The sequence below is a fragment of the Silurus aristotelis genome, assembly GCF_946808225.1.
Source record: "Silurus aristotelis genome assembly, chromosome: 11".
NCBI classification, from domain to species: domain Eukaryota; kingdom Metazoa; phylum Chordata; class Actinopteri; order Siluriformes; family Siluridae; genus Silurus; species Silurus aristotelis.
In genome coordinates, this window is record NC_139584.1 from 952,461 (window position 1) to 972,460 (window position 20,000).

General features: G+C 44.8%; 2 protein-coding genes across 2 annotated transcripts in view; one reads left to right on the plus strand and one right to left on the minus strand.

Annotated features, from left to right (window-relative positions):
• Positions 1-20,000, minus strand: part of LOC310733618 (N-acetyllactosaminide beta-1,3-N-acetylglucosaminyltransferase 3-like) — a 387,738-nt gene that overhangs the window by 212,840 nt on the left and 154,898 nt on the right. The window lies entirely within an intron of this gene.
• doc2g (double C2-like domains, gamma) overlaps positions 1-20,000 on the plus strand; it is a 33,820-nt gene that overhangs the window by 7,881 nt on the left and 5,939 nt on the right. The window contains exons 5-10 of the mRNA XM_083555017.1: positions 3,886-3,995; positions 10,767-10,893; positions 10,962-11,018; positions 11,161-11,285; positions 15,727-15,808; positions 18,515-18,611. Coding sequence (XP_083411143.1) covers positions 3,886-3,995; positions 10,767-10,893; positions 10,962-11,018; positions 11,161-11,285; positions 15,727-15,808; positions 18,515-18,611 — 598 coding nt within the window. The remainder of the gene's footprint in view (positions 1-3,885; positions 3,996-10,766; positions 10,894-10,961; positions 11,019-11,160; positions 11,286-15,726; positions 15,809-18,514; positions 18,612-20,000) is intronic.

Genomic DNA, 20,000 nt, shown 5'->3' on the forward strand with positions numbered 1-20,000 from the left:
TCAAAGATTGTATTCAATGGAAATATTAAGAGATCAAGAGTAGATCGAGAAACGAATGCTGTGTGTGTGTGTGTGTGTGTGTGTGTGTGTGTGTGTGTGTGTGTGTGTGTGTGTGTGTGTGTGACTGCTAATAAATGTGTTGGTGTTAATAACACAGATGGACCATAATTGGTCAGCTTCAGTTTGGGAGCTTGACACCTGTTTGTATGTCTTTTTGGACATGGACCAGACTCTTCCGAAAAGACAGAAGGCAATTTAATGAAGTGTGTGTGTGTGTGTGTGTGTGTGTGTGTGTGTGTGTGTGGTTTCTCCGATGGCCAACTGATTTTTGGGGACAGGAAAAGCAAAAGAGAAGGTAATGTGAAAGATGGTTATAAATGCATAAAAGAATGTAGAAGTTAAGTGTCTATACGTTTCTCCCTAATGAGTGATCCAGTGGTGACTGTGGTGAAGAAAAAACTCCCTGAGACTTCATGAGGAAGAAACCTTGAAAGGAACCAGACCCTTAAACAGAACCTCATCCTCAACACCGAATGTTCAACATTACAGTGTTGAGGTTCAGTGATGACGCTTACATGCAGAACTGTTAATAAAAACTGTGTTCCTGAGCAGATTGTAGCAGATTGTTATTTGTTATGGTTCAAAACCCCTTATGAGAGATACTACATCAGGGACCGTGACGTCGCCTGGTATGGCGCAGCCGGGGCCCCACCCTGGAGCCAGGCCCGGGGTTGGGGCTCGTATGCGAGCGCCTGGTGGCCGGGCCTTCCCCCACAGGGTCCGGCCGGGCTCAGCCCGAAGGAGCGACGTGGGGCCGCCTTCCAGTGGGCTCACCACCTGCAGGAGGGACCGTAAGGGGCCGGTGCTAAGAGGATCGGGCAGCAGTCGAAGGCGGAGGCCTCGACAACCCGATCCCTGGACACGAAAGCTAGCTCTAGGGACGTGGAATGTCACCTCGCTGGCGGGGAAGGAGCCTGAGATTGTGCGTGAGGTTGAGAGGTTCCGACTAGAGATAGTCGGGATCACCTCTACGCACGGCCTGGGCTCTGGAACCACACTCCTCGAGAGAGGATGGACTCTTTACAACTCTAGAGCTGCACATGGTGAAAGGCGTCGGGCTGGTGTGGGTTTGCTTATAGCCCCCCAGCTCAGCCGCCATGTGTTGGAGTTTACCCCGGTGAACGAGAGGGTCGTTTCCCTGCGACTACGGGTCGGGGATAGGTCTCTCACTGTCGTGTGTGCCTACGGGCCAAATGGCAGTATAGAGTACCCGGCCTTCTTGGGGTCTCTGGGAGGGGTGCTGGACAGTGCTCCGACTGGGGACTCCGTCGTTCTACTGGGAGACTTCAATGCACACGTGGGCAGCGACAGTGACACCTGGAGGGGCGTGATTGGGAGGAACGGCCCCCCTGATCTGAACCCGAGCGGTGTTCAGTTATTGGACTTCTGTGCTAGTTACAGTTTGTCCATAACGAACACCATGTTCAAGCATAAGGGTGTCCATCAGTACACGTGGCACCAGGACACCCAAGGCCGTAGGTCGATGATCGACTTTGTGGTCGTTTCATCTGACCTGCGGCCGTATGTCTTGGACACTCGGGTAAAGAGAGGGGCGGAGCTGTCAACTGATCACCACCTGGTGGTGAGTTGGATCCGATGGCGGGGGAGGAAGCTGGACAGACTCGGCAGACCCAAGCGTACTGTGAGGGTCTGCTGGGAACGTTTGGCCGAGCCTCCTGTCAGAGAGATCTTCAACTTCCACCTCCGGCGGAGCTTTCACCAGATTCCGAGGGAGGCCGGAGATATTGAGTCCGAGTGGACCATGTTCTCCACCTCCATTGTCGAAGCGGCCGCTCGGAGCTGTGGCAGTAAGGTCTCCGGTGCCTGTCGAGGCGGCAATCCCCGAACCCAGTGGTGGAAACCGGAAGTAAGGGATGCTGTCAAGCTGAAGAAGGAGTCCTACCGGGCCTGGTTGGCTTGTGGGACTCCTGAGGCAGCTGACGGGTACCGGCAGGCCAAGCGAACTGCAGCCCGGGTGGTTATCGAGGCAAAAACTCGGGCCTGGGAGGAGTTCGGTGAGGCCATGGAGAAGGACTATCGGCTGTCCTCGAAGAGATTCTGGCAAACCGTCCGGCGCCTCAGGAGGGGAAAGCAGTGCCCCACCAATGCTGTTTACAGTAGAGGTGGGGAGCTGTTGACCTCAACTGGGGATGTCGTTGGACGGTGGAAAGAATACTTCGAGTATCTCCTCAATCCCGCCGTCACGTCTTCCATTGAGGAAGCAGAGGCTGAGGGCTCAGAGGCGGACTCGTCCATCACCCAAGCTGAAGTCACCGAGGTAGTAAAGAAACTCCTCAGTGGCAAGGCACCGGGGGTGGATGAGATCCGCCCTGAGTACCTCAAGTCTCTGGATGTTGTGGGGAGGGTGTGTTCCAACTATAGGGGGATCACACTTCTCAGCCTACCTGGAAAAGTCTATGCCAGGGTACTGGAGAGGAGAATACGGCCGATAGTAGAACCTCGGATTCAGGAGGAACAATGTGGTTTTCGTCCAGGCCGTGGAACACTGGACTAGCTCTATACCCTCTACAGGGTGCTGGAGGGTTCATGGGAGTTTGCCCAACCAGTCCACATGTGCTTTGTGGATTTGGAAAGGGCATTCGACTGTGTCCCTCGCGGCGGCCTGTGGAGGGTGCTCCGGGAGTATGGGATCGGGGGCCCTTTACTAAGGGCTGTCCGGTCCCTGTATGACCGAAGCAGGAGCTTGGTTCGCATTGCCGGCAGTAAGTCAGACTTGTTCCCGGTGCATGTTGGACTCCGGCAGGGCTGCCCTTTGTCACCGGTTCTGTTCATAATTTTTATGGACAGAATTTCTAGGCGCAGCCAGGGGTTGGAGGGTGTCCGGTTTGGTGACGACACGATTTCGTCTTTGCTCTTTGCAGATGATGTTGTCGTGTTGGCTTCATCAGACCAGGGCCTTCAGCATGCACTGGGACGGTTTGCAGCCAAGTGTGAAGCGGCTGGGATGAGAATCAGCACCTCCAAATCCGAGGCCATGGTCCTCAGTCGGAAAAGGGTGGCTTGCCCACTTCAGGTTGGTGGGGAGTTCCTGCCGCAAGTGGAGGAGTTTAAGTATCTTGGGGTTTTGTTCACGAGTGAGGGAAGGGTGGAACGGGAGATTGACAGACGGATCGGTGCAGCTTCTGCAGTAATGCGGTCGAGTACCGGTCTGTCGTGGTGAAGAAGGAGCTGAGCCGCAAGGCGAAACTCTCGATTTACCGGTCAATCTACGTTCCTACTCTCACCTATGGTCATGAGCTCTGGGTCATGACCGAAAGGACAAGATCCCGGATACAGGCGGCCGAAATGTGCTTTCTCCGCAGGGTGGCTGGGCGATCCCTTAGAGATAGGGTGAGAAGCTCAGTCACTCGGGAGGAGCTCAGAGTAGATCCGCTGCTCCTCCACATCGAGAGGGGTCAGCTGAGGTGGCTCGGGCATCTGTTCCGGATGCCTCCTGGACGCCTTCCTGGGAAGGTGTTCCGGGTGCGTCCCACTGGGAGGAGACCCCGGGGAAGACCTAGGACACGCTGGAGAGACTATGTCTCCCGGCTGGCCTGGGAACGCCTTGGTGTCCCCCCGGAAGAGCTGGAAGAAGTGTCTAGGGAGAGGGAAGTCTGGGCATCTTTGCTTAGACTGCTGCCCCCGCGACCCGGCATCGGATAAGCGGGAGAAGATGGATGGATGGACAGTCCAAATCCATCCACACGTTTAATGTTCTTGTTTAATGTTCTTTCTTTTCTAAACACATAGAGTATTAAAACGTACTTGCACTTCTTCATGATTGTTGATTTAAGACCTTCAACCTTTCTGTTCTTCTTTGAACAGGCCAATAAATTGCGCACAAAGACCCTGAAGAACACCCTGAATCCGGTTTGGAATGAGACCCTGATTTACCATGGCATCACTGCTGCTGACATGACAACAAAAACTCTCAGGTACATGTATCTACAGTCTGCACTCAATTACCAGAACTTTGGTCTGCAACCACATGCCTGTAGTGTAGTCCAGACTCAAGACCTATTGCTGTATTCCATAACCAATTACCAGAGTTGTAGTTCACACACCAAATACACCAGATGCATGAACTATTGCTTATAATCATGTTCTAGATTCAAGAACCACAGCTTGTGTGCACATGCTAGAGTACTGAAGATGCAGTACTCTCTCAGCAATAAGAGAGCTAGCCCAAAACCAGGGTGCAGAGTTTACCAAACTTGTTTTTTGGCTTGGCTGGAAAATGACATGGTTTGGAGTGACTACCAGTATTATTGTGGAGATTTTATTTATTTTGCCTCCTAATTCTGGATTAGTTTATTATTTTGTTCTGCACCGTACAGACAAATGAGCATCACTTTTTAAAAAGCCTTTTAAAAGAGCATTATTGCTGCCATAATGACTTATTTTATATTCATTGCTATTGAAATCAAAACATTTACTTACTTATGCATATGCATGTGGTTGTTGGGTGAATCTAACAGATAATTAGGCAACGTTCATAAATAGAGGGTTGACTGATAGTAGATTTCTACCGATACCAATAGCTGGGTTGGATCGTACTCAGCAATAACTGATTAATCAACCATTAGTTTTTCAAATGGATACTGGATAAAAAAACTAACTAACATAACACTCAATGTAAAATAGTCAAAGATTTATTACAAAAATAAAAAAGACCAGTACCAAATCATGAAAATGTGCTAAAGTAAATACATATAGATATGTTTAATAATAAATAATACATATTATATATGGCTCTCCGTGCAGCACGCAGATTCACATGTAAAAACAAACAGTACGTAGTGTCAGTTATTTGCCTCTAGAGGCCGCTTTCCTTGCCGGAAGCTGGAAAAACTATTGGTACTCTTTTTTTTTTTTGCCGATAGCCGATAGTTTCAGCAATCGTAACTATCGGTGTCTCGACCTCTTTTAATAACTGAGGAACATTTTATTTTGAAATCTTAACAGGTATAATATGAGTAAAATTCTAATTAAAAAATAAATAAATGTCTCTGGCATTGTTCAAAGGGGCCACGGCAAATGGTGGGAGCTGTATTTGGCCTGTGGGCCGTAGTTTGTTGGTCCACTCAGGACACCAAGGTCCAGACTGGTTCCCAAAGCCGGAGCCCACACTTGGGTCACAAAGTTGTAGTCCACATTTAGGAATAAACCGTGGTCTACAGTCAATTACTATTTCCTTTTCCTATTACAGCCGAGTCTTAGCGTTGTGCACAAGACGCAAGTGCTTAATCTGCGGAGTAATAAGTGCTAGTGCACTGCAGAATTCTCAGCCCTGTAGCTGACAATAAGGTACAAACGTTGTTAGGCAGGTTCTAAAAATAAAAACAGTGCTGCTTGCATGCTTATTGTGTGAACTACAAATCCTACAAGTACCACTGCTTAACTTATTAATCACTGAGGAGACTTGCAAGTTCTACTTTCTTTTCTGAGTACATCTGTGTGTTGTGTGTCAAAAAGTGAACAAGAAGGGTGATGGAAGAAAGTGCAAAAGTAGGAATGGAGGAGCTCGAGAGGGTGAAGGAACGGTACCATTCAGTATCACAGTAGGACAGAAACCTCTGGTGATGAAACAGAGTCACACACTTGGGTCCATCCTGCTGTGTGAGAGCATGCTGAGACACACAGAGAGAGAGAGATACACAGAAAGCTGGAGAAAGAATAATACACAGCCAAGAAGCTCTTCCTGGGAGACTAATGAAATGGAGAGCTGGAGGGAAAAGAGATTATTGAGAAGGAAGGCGTTTTGTGTGTGTGTGAGTAAAGAGAACTAGACGGACCATTCATCTCAACATAAAAAAAAAGTCCCTGTGCCAGAGTGGGATGGAATTTTGGTGCCATTGTTAATAAAAAGGTGGGACCTCTCTCTTTCCACCCTCTTTTACTCAGAGTCAGATTGGAACACAGCCGAGAACATGGTTTCAGCTGAGCTAGCAAGAAAAAAGTGGAAGTTAGCACCTTAAACAGGCCAGTGATGCTCGGAGAACCGGAGGCAGATTGTGATAAATAACTGAGCTTACTGCTGATTCTCAGAATATTTTCTCCACTGTCATTTATAAAGCAAAAATAAAACTCGTTAATCATGCATGACCAGAGATAACGCAGCGGTCACACAAGGTTTTTGTCTTCAAAACCCTTACCTTCTTCAAAGTGGAGCTAAAATCAATGTTCTTCATGTTCCCAGGATTTTCTATTCCTATGATCCAGGGTGTATGTGTGGTGATCTGGAAGAACTCCTTAAAGGTTTGGAAATGTTTAATTTAGGTTGCTTTGGAACCTTTTGTTGGTTTCTGCTGTGGAGGTCATGTTGTGTGAGGAGCTGGTTTAATACACATTTAACAGTCAGTGTTCATGAAGATGTTAAAACCCCGTGCTGGTTAAGTCTTTTATTGCTATTTGTTTGAGGTTTCTGATTGGTGGTTAAATGAAGATAGGTCTGATCAGTGCTGTGTAATTAGATATTAGCTGTTACATTTCCCACAACGTTCCCTTAGAACGCAGAAGTGACAGAATGAATCCGCTTTTGTTATTGCTCAATAATGTGAGCAGAGATCCGTCAACATTTACATCGACCAAACACAGATCACCATTTTCCCTCGAGACCTATCACTCATCATCATGGTGAAACAAACATTGATCACCATTGTTCTCATTAATGACTAATATCTGGTCATTATTGTTCCCCATGACTAATCACCAATCATTTTTTTTCTTCTGTAACCAATCACTGAAATTTTTTTTTAGTTTGGAGAAATATGGATAAATATTCTATGCTGCATCATCTGGGACCTTTTTTTTTATATCTGGATGATTGTGATGATCCAGTTAGCATGCTCTTTCATCTCACATCCTCCAGTAAACTTTAACTTACTTTCTCCTGAAAAGATGTGCATGGCCGAGCGCTTGGTGTGCGAATGGGAATAAAAATAAGTCCTAATGCACTCCTCTGTAATAGCAGTAATAAAACCATACCCTGCTCCGTGAGCTGAGCTTCCTTAAACACCGCCTAAATGGATGGTGCTGTTTGGTTATAATTCTTCATAATTTATTGGGCTCACACACAGCAGGAAATGGCAACACCTCGGCAGAGCTGTGAGAGAGAGAGAGTGAGAGAGAGAGGGGGGGTTTGGGGGAGAGGAAGAGAGATGAATACACCTACATTTTTAGCCCAAGTCTCGCACCTCAGCTCACATCATGCTGTTTGTTTATGAGCACATGGGGAAAGCAGGAGGACCTCGCTGAAACCTCATGTCCTCACACATCCTCACAAGGACAGAGGAATGTAAAATCATCCATTTTCAGATTTAGTTATTTTGTAGCTGAAGCATAAATGTTGCTTTCAAGCCTTGAAGACGTACAGAGAACTGATTTCTCGGCTGGACGGCAGACCTGGCCCTCAGAGCCACTAAAGAGACCGCTAGGGCGGTCCATGGCCACCCTCCTCTCGACAAAGAGGCACATCAGGCTCACTTTCTCAGAAATTTCCGACAGGGTTAGGGCCATGCTGAAATTAAGCATAGCATCTCGTACTCCCCCTGTCAGATCTGAGGACTGTCATCTTTAATAAGAGGGCTCAGGCAAAAAAGTCCTGACATAGGACGTTCTGGTGATCCGGCCATGAAGGGGCGCATTGCACCGGTGCTTTAGGGCACAGCCAGCTCCAGCGAGCTCTCTCCTTGGTCTCCACCCGGCATCGTTGTGGTCCAGGAGATCTTGCCACCCTAGAGCAGTCTTAGGGCACTGCCCTGGCACTAGGCACACCGGAAGTCAGTCTCGAAAGACTGATACTCCTAAGGCACTTTCTGGCAGCTTGGAAAGCTCTTCCAGATGTGTCTCAGTGGGTCCTGCACACTGTAGAGTGAGGCTACTCGATTCAGTTCGGGTTTCTTCTGCCCCGTCTTCATGGGATTCTTGCCACCCTAGTGGGAAGCCATCAGGCTCTGGTCATGGAACAGGAAGTAAACACTCTACTGAGGAAGGAGGCCATCAAGGTGTTTCCTTCATCAGAACGAGAGTCCGGGTTTTACAGCCAGTACTTCATAGGCTGGCGCACTAGATCCTTCTTCGGGCCCAGGGGAAACTCCTCTCTTTGAGAGCAGTTCACATCACGGGCCGGTTGAACAAGCCAGCAGACATCCTGTCGAGGCAGGGGTTGAGACCCGGAGAATGTGGTGGAGTAGGCTTGGGAGAAATTTGGGGGAGCCCAGGTGGATCTGTTCATGTCAGGATGCCATGGCTTAGACGTGGCAGAGGCTGTGTCTGGACGCCTTTCCTGCCCGTCGCGCTGCTTCCAGTAGTTTTGGAGAGAGTTTGCCGGGACAGAGTCAGTCTTCTCCTGGTAGCTCCAAGGTGGCCGAGCAAACCATGGTTCGCGGACCTGGTAGCTCTTCTCGAGCACCCTCTCTGGAAGATTTCTCTGAGGGAGGATCTCCTTTCCCAGCTGTGGAGGCTGTGGCTCCTTGGGGGGCACAGCTCCGAGGTTCTGGTCTCTCCACCGAGGTGGTAAAGACCATTCTTCACTCCAGAGCTCCCTCTACGACAAGGTCATATGCTGCCAGGTAGGGTCTGTTCTGCTTGTGGTGTGAGCACCACCAGCTGGATCCAGTCCACTGCCTGGTTAGTTTAGTGCTGGATTATCTCCTGGGACAGTTTACCAAGGGGTTGTGCTCCGTCCACCCAAGTCTACACGTCCGCCATTTCGGCTTATTACGCCCCCGTAGCCGGGCTATCTCTTGGTAGAGACCCGTTGGTAACGTGTTCTCCCTGTGGCACCCAGAGGCTAAGGCTGAGGCCCGCGGTACGACCTGGCTGTCCTTTTGTCTGAAGCCCCTTCCGCTCCATCAAGAGAGTAGGTGACTTGCAGGCCCTTTCTGTGGCCCCCTCCTTCATGGAGTTTGCCCCAGGTATGGCTAGTGCTTTCCTGTACTTCCTTATGGGTTATATCCCCAAGGTGCTACTCGACACCTACATCCAGAGGACGAGTCCTTGGAGAAAGACAGATCAGCTGCTTGTCTGCTACAGCCCTCCCAAGAAAGGCCTCCCTGGTAATAAGCAGACTCTGAGCAGGTGGATTGTTAATGCCATCACATCATCTTATGAGTCTTCTGGTCTTCCCACTCCCTTCGGGGTCAATTTTCACTCCACCCGGAGTGTGGCTGCCTCAAAATATTAGTCCTCTGGAGTTCCCTCCAAGACATATGTAACGCTGCGGGTTGGTCCACCCCGCTGACCTTTGTGCAGTTCTATAACCTAGACCACAGTGCCACTTCTGGCCCCTAAGTCCTCGTCTAGCTGTGTTTGACAGACACACACTAGGCAGGGACTGGTCAGTCTGGCGTGATTGGAGCGTTTTTCCCAAAGCGTTTCGATGCAGCTCGAGTTACTGAAAGGTAATGTCTCTAGGCTAGGTATGTAACCCTAGTTCCCTGAGAGAATGAGACATTGCATCACTATGCCACACCTCCGGCGTCCCTGCAGCGCTTCCTACTCCCTTACAGAACCTCTCTCCGTATGCGTTTTATACTTTCTGGTTGTGACTTCACCCTGCCGGTGATGGACAGGTTCCAATTTTTGACTGATTACACACAATATTTTAGAGTGTGAACACTCGGGCGCGTTCCCAAAGCACCACGTTCCCTCAGGGAACTAGGGTTACATACAAAACCTAGAGATGTTCTTGCTGATACACGGCGCTCATTTAAAGGTTGTTGATGGAGGGAAAATAAAAGTTAATGTTCAGAAAACGTTAGGGAACACTCTCTTGATATAGAAGCCAGATGTTCACAGCACTAAAGCAGTGGGTCTAGCTCTGATATTGTAGTGGGAGTGCGTCAACCTTCACATCACACATCTCAAAAAAGGGGATAGAAATTCTTGAATCTAACCAAATGTACAATTAAGTTATCTACAGCAAGTGTAAAAGGTTTAGTGCTACAGTTATGATGCGAATGTAGCCAATCAGAAATGGAGTCTAATAGCCTTCAATTAGAATCGCCTCAACAGATGGTATTGTTAATGTGGTTTCTGGTGCTGAACGTAAACATTTATAGAAAAACAAATCTTAAATCATATTTTCTATCAGGCTCCGCCTGCATTTATAGTATAGAGATTAAAAATATTTTTTAGTTTCTTTATTTGCACTCCCAAACAAGACCAGGTTCTCTTAACATTAGTCAGACTCAGCTAAGTGGGTGTGGCTTAAAATATGAGGATGGGGCTTATGTCAAAGTTAAAAGTGATTCTGATGAACAAACACTGCGCATTTCAATTGTGCATTGAATTTCATGTAAAAATGAAATCAGACAGAGTTTATGGTTTTGTTGAAGTTCATGGTTTATTTCTGAGCTGTACAAGAATTTTTGGAGGTGAGTGTGTAAAGATTGAGTTCTGGACGTCACCCAGACGTCTGCTCTCGGTGATAATGAAAGAGGAACAAGGCCAAACTCTGGAGGGTTTTGGAACAAGGTTCGGATGCTGGAATGAACAAACTGACAACTGTGTGTGTGTGTGTGTGTGTGTGTGTGTTGGTGTAAAGCATCTGTCAGGTATGACTAATACATCACAGGAATGATTTGGAATATTTCTCTCTATTTCTGTCTCTCTCACTTTCGCTTTTTTTTTCTCTCTCTCTCCCTCTCTCTCTCTCTCTCTCTCTCTCTCTCTCTCTCTCTCTCTCTCTCTCTCTCTCGCAGGCTGTGTGTGTGTGATATGGACCGTTTGGGGCGTAATGAGTTTATTGGTGAAGTGCGAGTTGCTTTAAAGAAGCTCAAAGAAGGAGAAAGCAAACGATACAACATGGGACTGGAGAGAATTGCACAGGTGTGTGTGTGTGTGTGTGTGTGGGGGGGGATGTTTAAATGTTTAATGTAATTTGCAATTCGCTGCAGGTGCGAGAAGGTAACAATCAGATGGTGGATCAGAGTTCACAAGGAATGGAGGAGGAGGTATGCACACACACACACATACACATAAATAGTAATTCATTGATTAACATAACCAGTGTGTTAAAATATAGAATTTCCAGCCTAATTGTCTCTCTTTGTGTGTGTGTGTGTGTGTGTGTGTGTGTGTGTGTGTGTGTGACAGCGAGGACGTATCCTGGTGTCTCTGTGTTATATTGTGGAGAAGACATGTTTGGTGGTTGGGATTATCCGCTGTGCTCACCTCGCAGCCATGGACTCTAACGGCTACTCCGACCCCTTCGTCAAGATGTGAGTCAAGTTGAAGGGTTTAGGGTTTAAAGTGTAGGGTTGAAAATGTAGGACAAAGGGTGTAGGGTGTACGGTTTCGGCTTCAGGGTTTAGGGTATAGGATTAAGGTTTTAGGATGTAGGGTTTAGGATGTAGGATATAGGGTTTAGGCTATAGGGTTTAGGATGTAGGGTATCACTTTTGTATGTCGCTCTGGATAAGGGCGTCTGCTAAATACCGCAAATGTAAATGTAAACGTATAGAGTTTAGGCTATAGGGTTTAGGATGTAGGGAATACGGTTAAGGGTTTAGGATGTAAGGTTTAGGATGTAGAGTATAGGGTTTAGGATGTAAGGTTTAGGATGTAGGGTATAGGATTTAGGCTATAGGGTTTAGGATTTAAGGTTTAGGATGTAGGGTATAGGGTTTAGGCTATAGGGTTTAGGATGTAAGGTTTAGGAGGAAGAGTATAGGGTTTAGGCTATAGGGTTTGGGATGTAAGGAAAATGGTTAAGTGTTTAGGATGCAAGTTTAAGGATGTAGGGTATAGGGTTTAGGGCATAGGGTTCAGGGTTTAGGAGGTTGTCACCAACACGGTGCCCGCGGGCACCAGGTCGCCCGCAAGGACCACACGAGTTGTCTGCGGACCTTTTCTAAAAATAGCTCACCATAGCGCCACTTACCAGTGAGCTGCATCTAATTTTTTTTGTTGCTTTTCATTTTTGAATCTGTCACGGCTAGACCAGGAGTCAGAAACCGGAGTATGGGTAAACACCTTGTCTTTATTTAGTCTGAACATATACAAGGCAGAGGCTTGAGGAGAAGTACAAACCGGAGAGCGGATATAATCCCTAATCCGGGTAAAATCTGTAATGCGGGTAGTCCAGGGATGATCGCCAATATGAACTGTTAAAGGCAAACCTATCTTAAGCGCTTCTTCCGAAGCGGAGCCAGGAGCGTGGAAGTACGGGGCATACTAGTGGTAGGAAGTCCGGTAGATCTCTCATGGCAACTAGAAGATCCGCACGTGAGTGAAGTGGAATCGGGAGCTTATAATGAGGAAAGGTAATGGGGAACAGGTGTAGGTGATTAGAGCAGGGAGAGGCTGAGTGAGAGTTAGAGCCTTGTAGGGAGGCGTGGCTTGTAGTTCCCTGACAAAATCACACTTGCATTCGTTTGAATTTAAAAATGACAATATTAAAATATAGATGAGTAGATGAATATCATTAATTATTAATAATAACATATAATTAAAGGTAAATTGAGCAAATTTGTTATTTCAGAATTGTGTATCAAACTGGTATCCCTTCACATTAATCGGTTCCCAAGAAGAACCTATCAGTTTCAAAAAGGTGTAGGGTTTTCAATGGGGTGTACAGGTTCTCTCTCTCTCTCTCTCTCTCTCTCTCTCTCTCTCTCTCTCTCTCTCTCTGACTTTTGATTTTTCTGGTTGAAGCATGAACCATTGTGTTCATCTTGACTCTGAGTATGTGAGTGTAAAGAGAGAGAGAGGGTGTGCGTCTGATTTCTGTAATTAAGGCTCATTCATGTTTCTGTTTTAAATGCAGTGTTTATTCCGGGCAATGTTTTATTTTTTATTTTTTTATTACTGTGGTTTGTGTGTGTGTGTGTGTGTGTGTGTGTGTGTGTGTGTGTTTTCAGAAGCCTTCATTACTGCATCTCTTGATTTTACCTACTGATGTTGACGTACAAATGTACCATGGGTCTTGGTTATATGTTAAATTGTGTAGGGTATAGGGTCTGCAGTGTATAGGCTGCAGGCTATTGGGTGTAGTGTGTAGGGTATAGGGTATGTGGTATGTTGTTAAGAGTGTAAGGTATATGGTGTAGTGTGTAGGGTATAGGGTACGTGGTATGCTGTGAAGGGTGTAAGGTATAGAGTATAGGGTGTATGGTATGTGGTGTAGGGTACGTGGTATGTTGTGAAGAGTTTAAGGTATAGAGTATAGGGTGTATGGTATGTGGTGTAGGGTACGTAGTGTGTTGTGAAGAGTGTAAGGTGTAAGATGTAGAGTATAGGATAAATGGTTTAATATATGTGGTGAAGGGTGTACAGGTTGAAGTTTTGGTTTAGGATTTAGACTATTAGCATGGCTGTTGACTAAATACACATTGAGTCAGTCAAGTAATTAGCATATGATTGCTAACTTTGGCATGCAAGAGTGTGAAATCTGAAACACTGATAGTGTCAGTCATGCGGTGCTAATTAGCGTGCTCAAAAACACCACCGCACCGTTCATGCTAATCACAGGCTAGTGCTGTGAGCTTAATTAAAACAGAGCAATTCACACACACACACACACACACACACACACACACACACACACACACACACACACACACACACACACACACAGCTACAGAGTTTTTAATCACAAACATGTTTTCAGAATGACTTTGATTTTACGTCAAACAAAGAATTGGATCTTTGCTAACGTGATCACATTGAGCACGGCATCTGTTAATCCTACCTAATCCGTCACTTTCATGCCGAATTGCTCTTGAGCCGCGATGTCTCGCTTACAAATATTACTATCTATCAACTAATAATTCATTCGCTGTCACCATGAACACACACAGACACACACACACACACACACACACACACACACACACACACACACACACACACACACACACACACACACACACACACACACACATTACACTCTCTAAACATACAGACACATTACACTCTCACTACAAATGACCTGTTTTTAGCTTCAGAACAAGGCTACATCTCAGTAGAAGATCATGATCTTCTCCTGGATCACTTACAGACTTACATCAGCATTCAGGGACAGGCATTAAGATGGTTTAAATTCTACCTGTCTTATCATTACCATAATGTAGAACTATCCAGGATAATCCAAGTAAATTATGGGGTGCCACAATGTTCAGTTCTAGGACCCCTGCTTTTCACAATATACATGCTTCCCTTGGAAAATATTATTAGAAGGTATGGGATTAGCTTCCACTGGTTTGCTGATGATACCCAGCTATACATCTCATCAAAACCAGATGATGCACTCAATTAGCTTGGATAAGTGAGTGTGTTAAAGAATTAAAAGACTGGATGACTCATAACTTTATACTATTAAATTCTATTAAGACGGAGATTTTGCTCATCCGCCTAAAAACCAGTCCACAGAAGCTCCAGCATTTCAACCTGCATTTAGATGGATGTTCTGTAACCACTTGTTCAACAGTAAAAGACCTGGGAGTTATTTTAGACTCCCAGGTCTTTTACCGACAAAACACTAAATAGTTTATCTCCATGTATCTATCCAGTCTTCTAACACACTACAATCCGTCATGCTCCCTGAGATCTCAAAACTCTGGGTTTCTAGTAGTTCCCAGAATAGCAAAGTCCACTAAAGGTGGTAGAACATTCTCACATTTAGCTTCTAAACTCTGGAATAGTCTTCCTGACAGTGTTCGGGGTTCAGACACACTCTCCCAGTTTAAGTGTAGATTAAAGACGTATGTTTTTAGCGAGTTCTACACATAACACACATCACATCATAACCTTGTGCTCCAGAACATCTGATCACATCACATTATCAACTTGTGCTGTTAATATCATGAACAGCAGCTACGCTAATTCCTCTCCAGTACTTCTCTTTCTCTTGCCATCCCAAGGCATCCTGAGGTTGCTCCAGCTCCAGTCACGTCCCACCTCATAAAACTGTGGAACTTTAAAGAAGTAGATGCCCACAAACATCCCGAACCATCTAAAGACGTACCAGTGACAATTGAATCCCACTTCCTGTAGAGATTCGGCATTTAAGTGTTTATGATGATCTCAGATGTTGAGCTATTTTATGAGTTGCTCAGTAGCTCCCAGTTTTATAACCACAAATGACTGATGATCTTTCTACAGTCTTTTACACTCATAATCACACAATCCAGTGTTTAACATTTATAATCACTCTCTTGATATCAGCCAAATGAGGACAATGTCCTTATTGTGAAAAGCGCTATAGAAATAAACTTGACTTTACAACACACACACACACACACACACACACACACACACACACACACACACACATATATATATATATATATATATATATATAGTATATATTTATCTCTCTCTCTCTCTCCATCTCTTTCTCTCTCACTCACTCTTTCTTTCTCTCTTTGTAATGTTTCTTCATTTTCTGGACTTTGGATTTTCATTGCTCTTCAGAACAGAAATAAAATAAAATCGTGATGTCAAAAGTAGAAAAAAATGACTTTTAAACTAATTCATTTCTGTTCATTTTTGCTGCTTTATGGCGTAAAGGCACCGAGTTCTAATGAGATTTTATTCAGCGACTCCATCAGAGATAAATAACAGATAAGTGGAGAGATGAACGAGTGAAGCCGTAGGAGAAGCTGATCTTTAATATTTCACCAACATCTCTTTTTTTTTCCCTTTCTTTCTGTCTTTCAGCATTCTTCAGCCAGACATGGGGAAAAAGTCCAAGTATAAAACATCTGTGAAGAAAAAAACATTAAACCCCGAGTTCAATGAGGTAAAAAAAGAAGTTTGGATTTAAACCCAAACCACGAGTTCAACACCACACACTCCAACACCACACACTCATCACAACCACACACTCCAACACCACACACTCATCACAACCACACAATACAACACCACACACTCATCACAACCACACACTCCAACACCACACACTCATCACAACCACACACTCCAACACCACACACTCATCACAACCACACAATACAACACCACACACTCATCACAACCACACACTCCAACACCACACACTCATCACAACCACACACTCCAACACCACACACTCATCACAACCACACACTCCAACACCACACACTCATCACAACCACACACTCCAACACCACACACTCATCACAACCACACACTCATCACAGCCACACACTCCAACACCACACACTCATCACAACCACACAATACAACACCACACACTCATCACAACCACACACTCCAACAACACACACTCATTACAACCACACAATCTAACACCACAAACTCCAACACCACACACTCATCACAACCACACACTCCAACACCACACACTCATCACAACCACACAATCTAACACCACAAACTCCAACACCACACACTCATCACAACCACACAATTTAACACCACACACTTATCACAACCACACAATTCAACACCACACACTCATCACAACCACACAATTCAACACCACACACTCATCACAACCACACAATCCAACACTACACACTAATCACAACCACACAATCCAATACCACACACTTAATACAATCCAACACCACACACTCATTACAGTTTGTCCTTGCCACAGTAACCATGACTGCTCATCAGGGATAAACACACACCATTCACCTTGACTGTTGATTTGTGTAAAGCTGTTTTGAGAAAATGTCTGTTGTGAAAAGCGCAATACAAATAAACTTGACTTGACTTGACCCATTACAACCACACACTACACAATCTAACACTACACACTCATCACAACCACACAATTCAACACCACACACTCATTACAATTCAACACCACACACTAATTACAACCACACACTACACAACCAAACACCACACACTCATCACAACCAAACAATCCAACACCATACCCTCACCACAACCACACAATCCAACACCACACACTCATTACAACCACACCATTCAACACCACACACTCATCACAACCACACAATTCAACACCACACACACATCACAACCACACAATTCAACACCACACACTCATCATAACCACACAATTCAACACCACACACTCATCACAACCACACAATCCAACACCACATACTCATTACAATTCAACACCACACACTTATTACAACCACACACTACACAACCAAACACCAAACACTTATCACAACCACACAATCCAACACCATACGATCACCACAACCACACAATCCAACACCACACACTCATTACAACCACACAATCCAACACCACACACTCATCACAACCACACAATTCAACACCACACACTCATCACAACCACACAATTCAACACCATACACTAATCATAACCACACAATTCAACACCACACACTAATCACAACCACACAATCCAACACCACACACTCATCACAACCACACAATCCAACACTACAACCACACAATCCAACACCACACACTCATCACAACCACACAATTCAACACCACACACTTATCACAACCACACAATTCAACACCACACACTCATCATAACCACACAATTCAACACTACACACTAATCACAACCACACAATCCACACACTCTTTACAATCCAACACCACACACTCATTACAACCACACACTACACTATCTAACACTACACACTCATCACAACCACACAATTTAACACCACACACTCATCACAACCACACAATCCAACACCACACACTCATTAAAATTCAACACCACACACTCATTACAACCACACACTACACAACCAAACACCAAACACTCATCACAACCACACAATCCAACACTATACCCTCACCACAACCACACAATCCAACACCACACACTCATTACAACCACACAATTCAACACAACACACGCATCACAACCACACAATTCAACACCACACACTCATCACAACCACACAATCCAACACCACAACCACACAATCCAACACCCCACACTAATTACAACCACACAATCCAACATCACACACTCATTACAACCACACAATTTAACACCACACACGCATCACAACCACACAATTCAACACCACACACTAATCACAATCCACACCACACACTCATCACAACCACACAATCCAACACCACAACCACACAATCCAACACCCCACACTAATTTCAACCACACAATCCAACATCACACACTCATTACAACCACACAATTTAACACCACACACGCATCACAACCACACAATTCAACACCACACACTAATCACAATCCACACCACACACTCATCACAACCACACAATTCAACACCACAACCACACAATCCAACACCCCACACTCATTACAACCACACAATCCAACAACACACACTCATTACAACCACACACTCTTCACAAACACACACCACACACTCATTACAACCACACACTCATTACAACCACACACCACACACTCAGGGGATCATTTCAGATGATTCAATTTGAGGAAAATTCTTAGATGATGTGATTTGTGGAATTATTTGATTATTTTCTTTTCTGATTATACAGTTCCCGATTCTTCTCCATTCTTTTTCTCTTGCAGGAATTTTTCTACGAGGTTCCTCACGAGCAGCTGGCTAAGAAGACTCTGGAAATTTCTGTGTGGGATTATGATCTAGGAATGAGCAATGATTTCATCGGTGAGGAATTTTAGTAATCTGAGAAATGACATAACGTGATATTATAACTGTGTCACAGTTTTGTGTGAAACAAGTAACTGGTGTAGGGAAGAAGATCAGAATCCAAAAGCAGAAGATCCTCAAACAGACCACAGTGGAACTGGGAAGAGTCATAAAAAAAAAGAGAGTTAAAACTGTCCCAAACAGTCAGAAGGCTGGGAACAGAAACTGATAGTCCTCCTGAGTGTAGACTTGTAGATTTCATTTCGATTTCTTTAATTTGAACAAATCTTTTATATGACTCAGAACTACAGGGAGTCCCTGAGATAAGATTGTTCGACTTGCGATTTTTTGATCTTATGATGACGATAGCGATTCGACAAAATTGCTAAATAATTTAAAGTTCAGGAAATCGTAGCAGTGTAATGGGGTATGACATGTTGGGACACTGCCAGGATGTTAGCATCTCCTGCCTTGTGAGACGCCTTACAATGGAGTTCAGTTGTCTCGTTGTTAGTATTTTTTTCTGTGTTTTAAAGCCCAGATTTAACTCTTGTTTCTTTCCATTTTATCGCCATTGCCGGACACTGAAACAGAGCATGTCTGACTCCGCCCTCCACTCACGTAACCGGTGCTTGTCCATGTGCCCTCTGTCACATTACATATAAACTGTAAATTTGATACATTACAGTACTGTAAATTGCTCTATTTTGCTAAATGATACTGTAATTTGTTAAATTATCAATAATTTACAGTCGACTACCCCCATAATGATCACCAATCTTTAGGAGTCCTGGGTAGGCCATGTCTCAACTTCATACCATGGGGTCATCAGACCGCATCTCCACCGTAACTCAGTGACTACCTGTACTGAGGGTCATGAAGTTCCTGAGTGACTCAAGAACATTGAGGATGGATTTGGACTGTAATTAATATTAACAGTCTGCTACAATGTGCTCAGGAACACAGTTTTCATAAACAGTTCTGTATGTAGGTGTCATCACTAAACCTCAACACTTCAAAACGCTACACAAATATAACTGAACTGAATTAATTAGATAGATTTGTTTGCACACATGTGCAATATCTTTTTGACAACATAAAAAACCCATGTCAGTAGGCTGGTCCTTCTTTTCACTACAGAATACAGAAGCTCAAAAAGAACTGAAGGCAGCGAAGGTTCTGTTCTTTTAAACAAATTATATTTTTCTACGATCTCCTGCCTTCAGAAAACCATTTGTTACCATAGAAACGATAAATTATCAGAATCCAGAACGTAGTGTGATCATGTTGTTATGATAGTCCTGGTAATGTAACCTGTAAAAGAGAGGGGCTGAAGTGTGTGTGTGTGTGTGTGTGTGTGTGTGTGTGTGTGTGTGTGTGTGTGTGTGTGTGTGTTGTGTGTGTGTG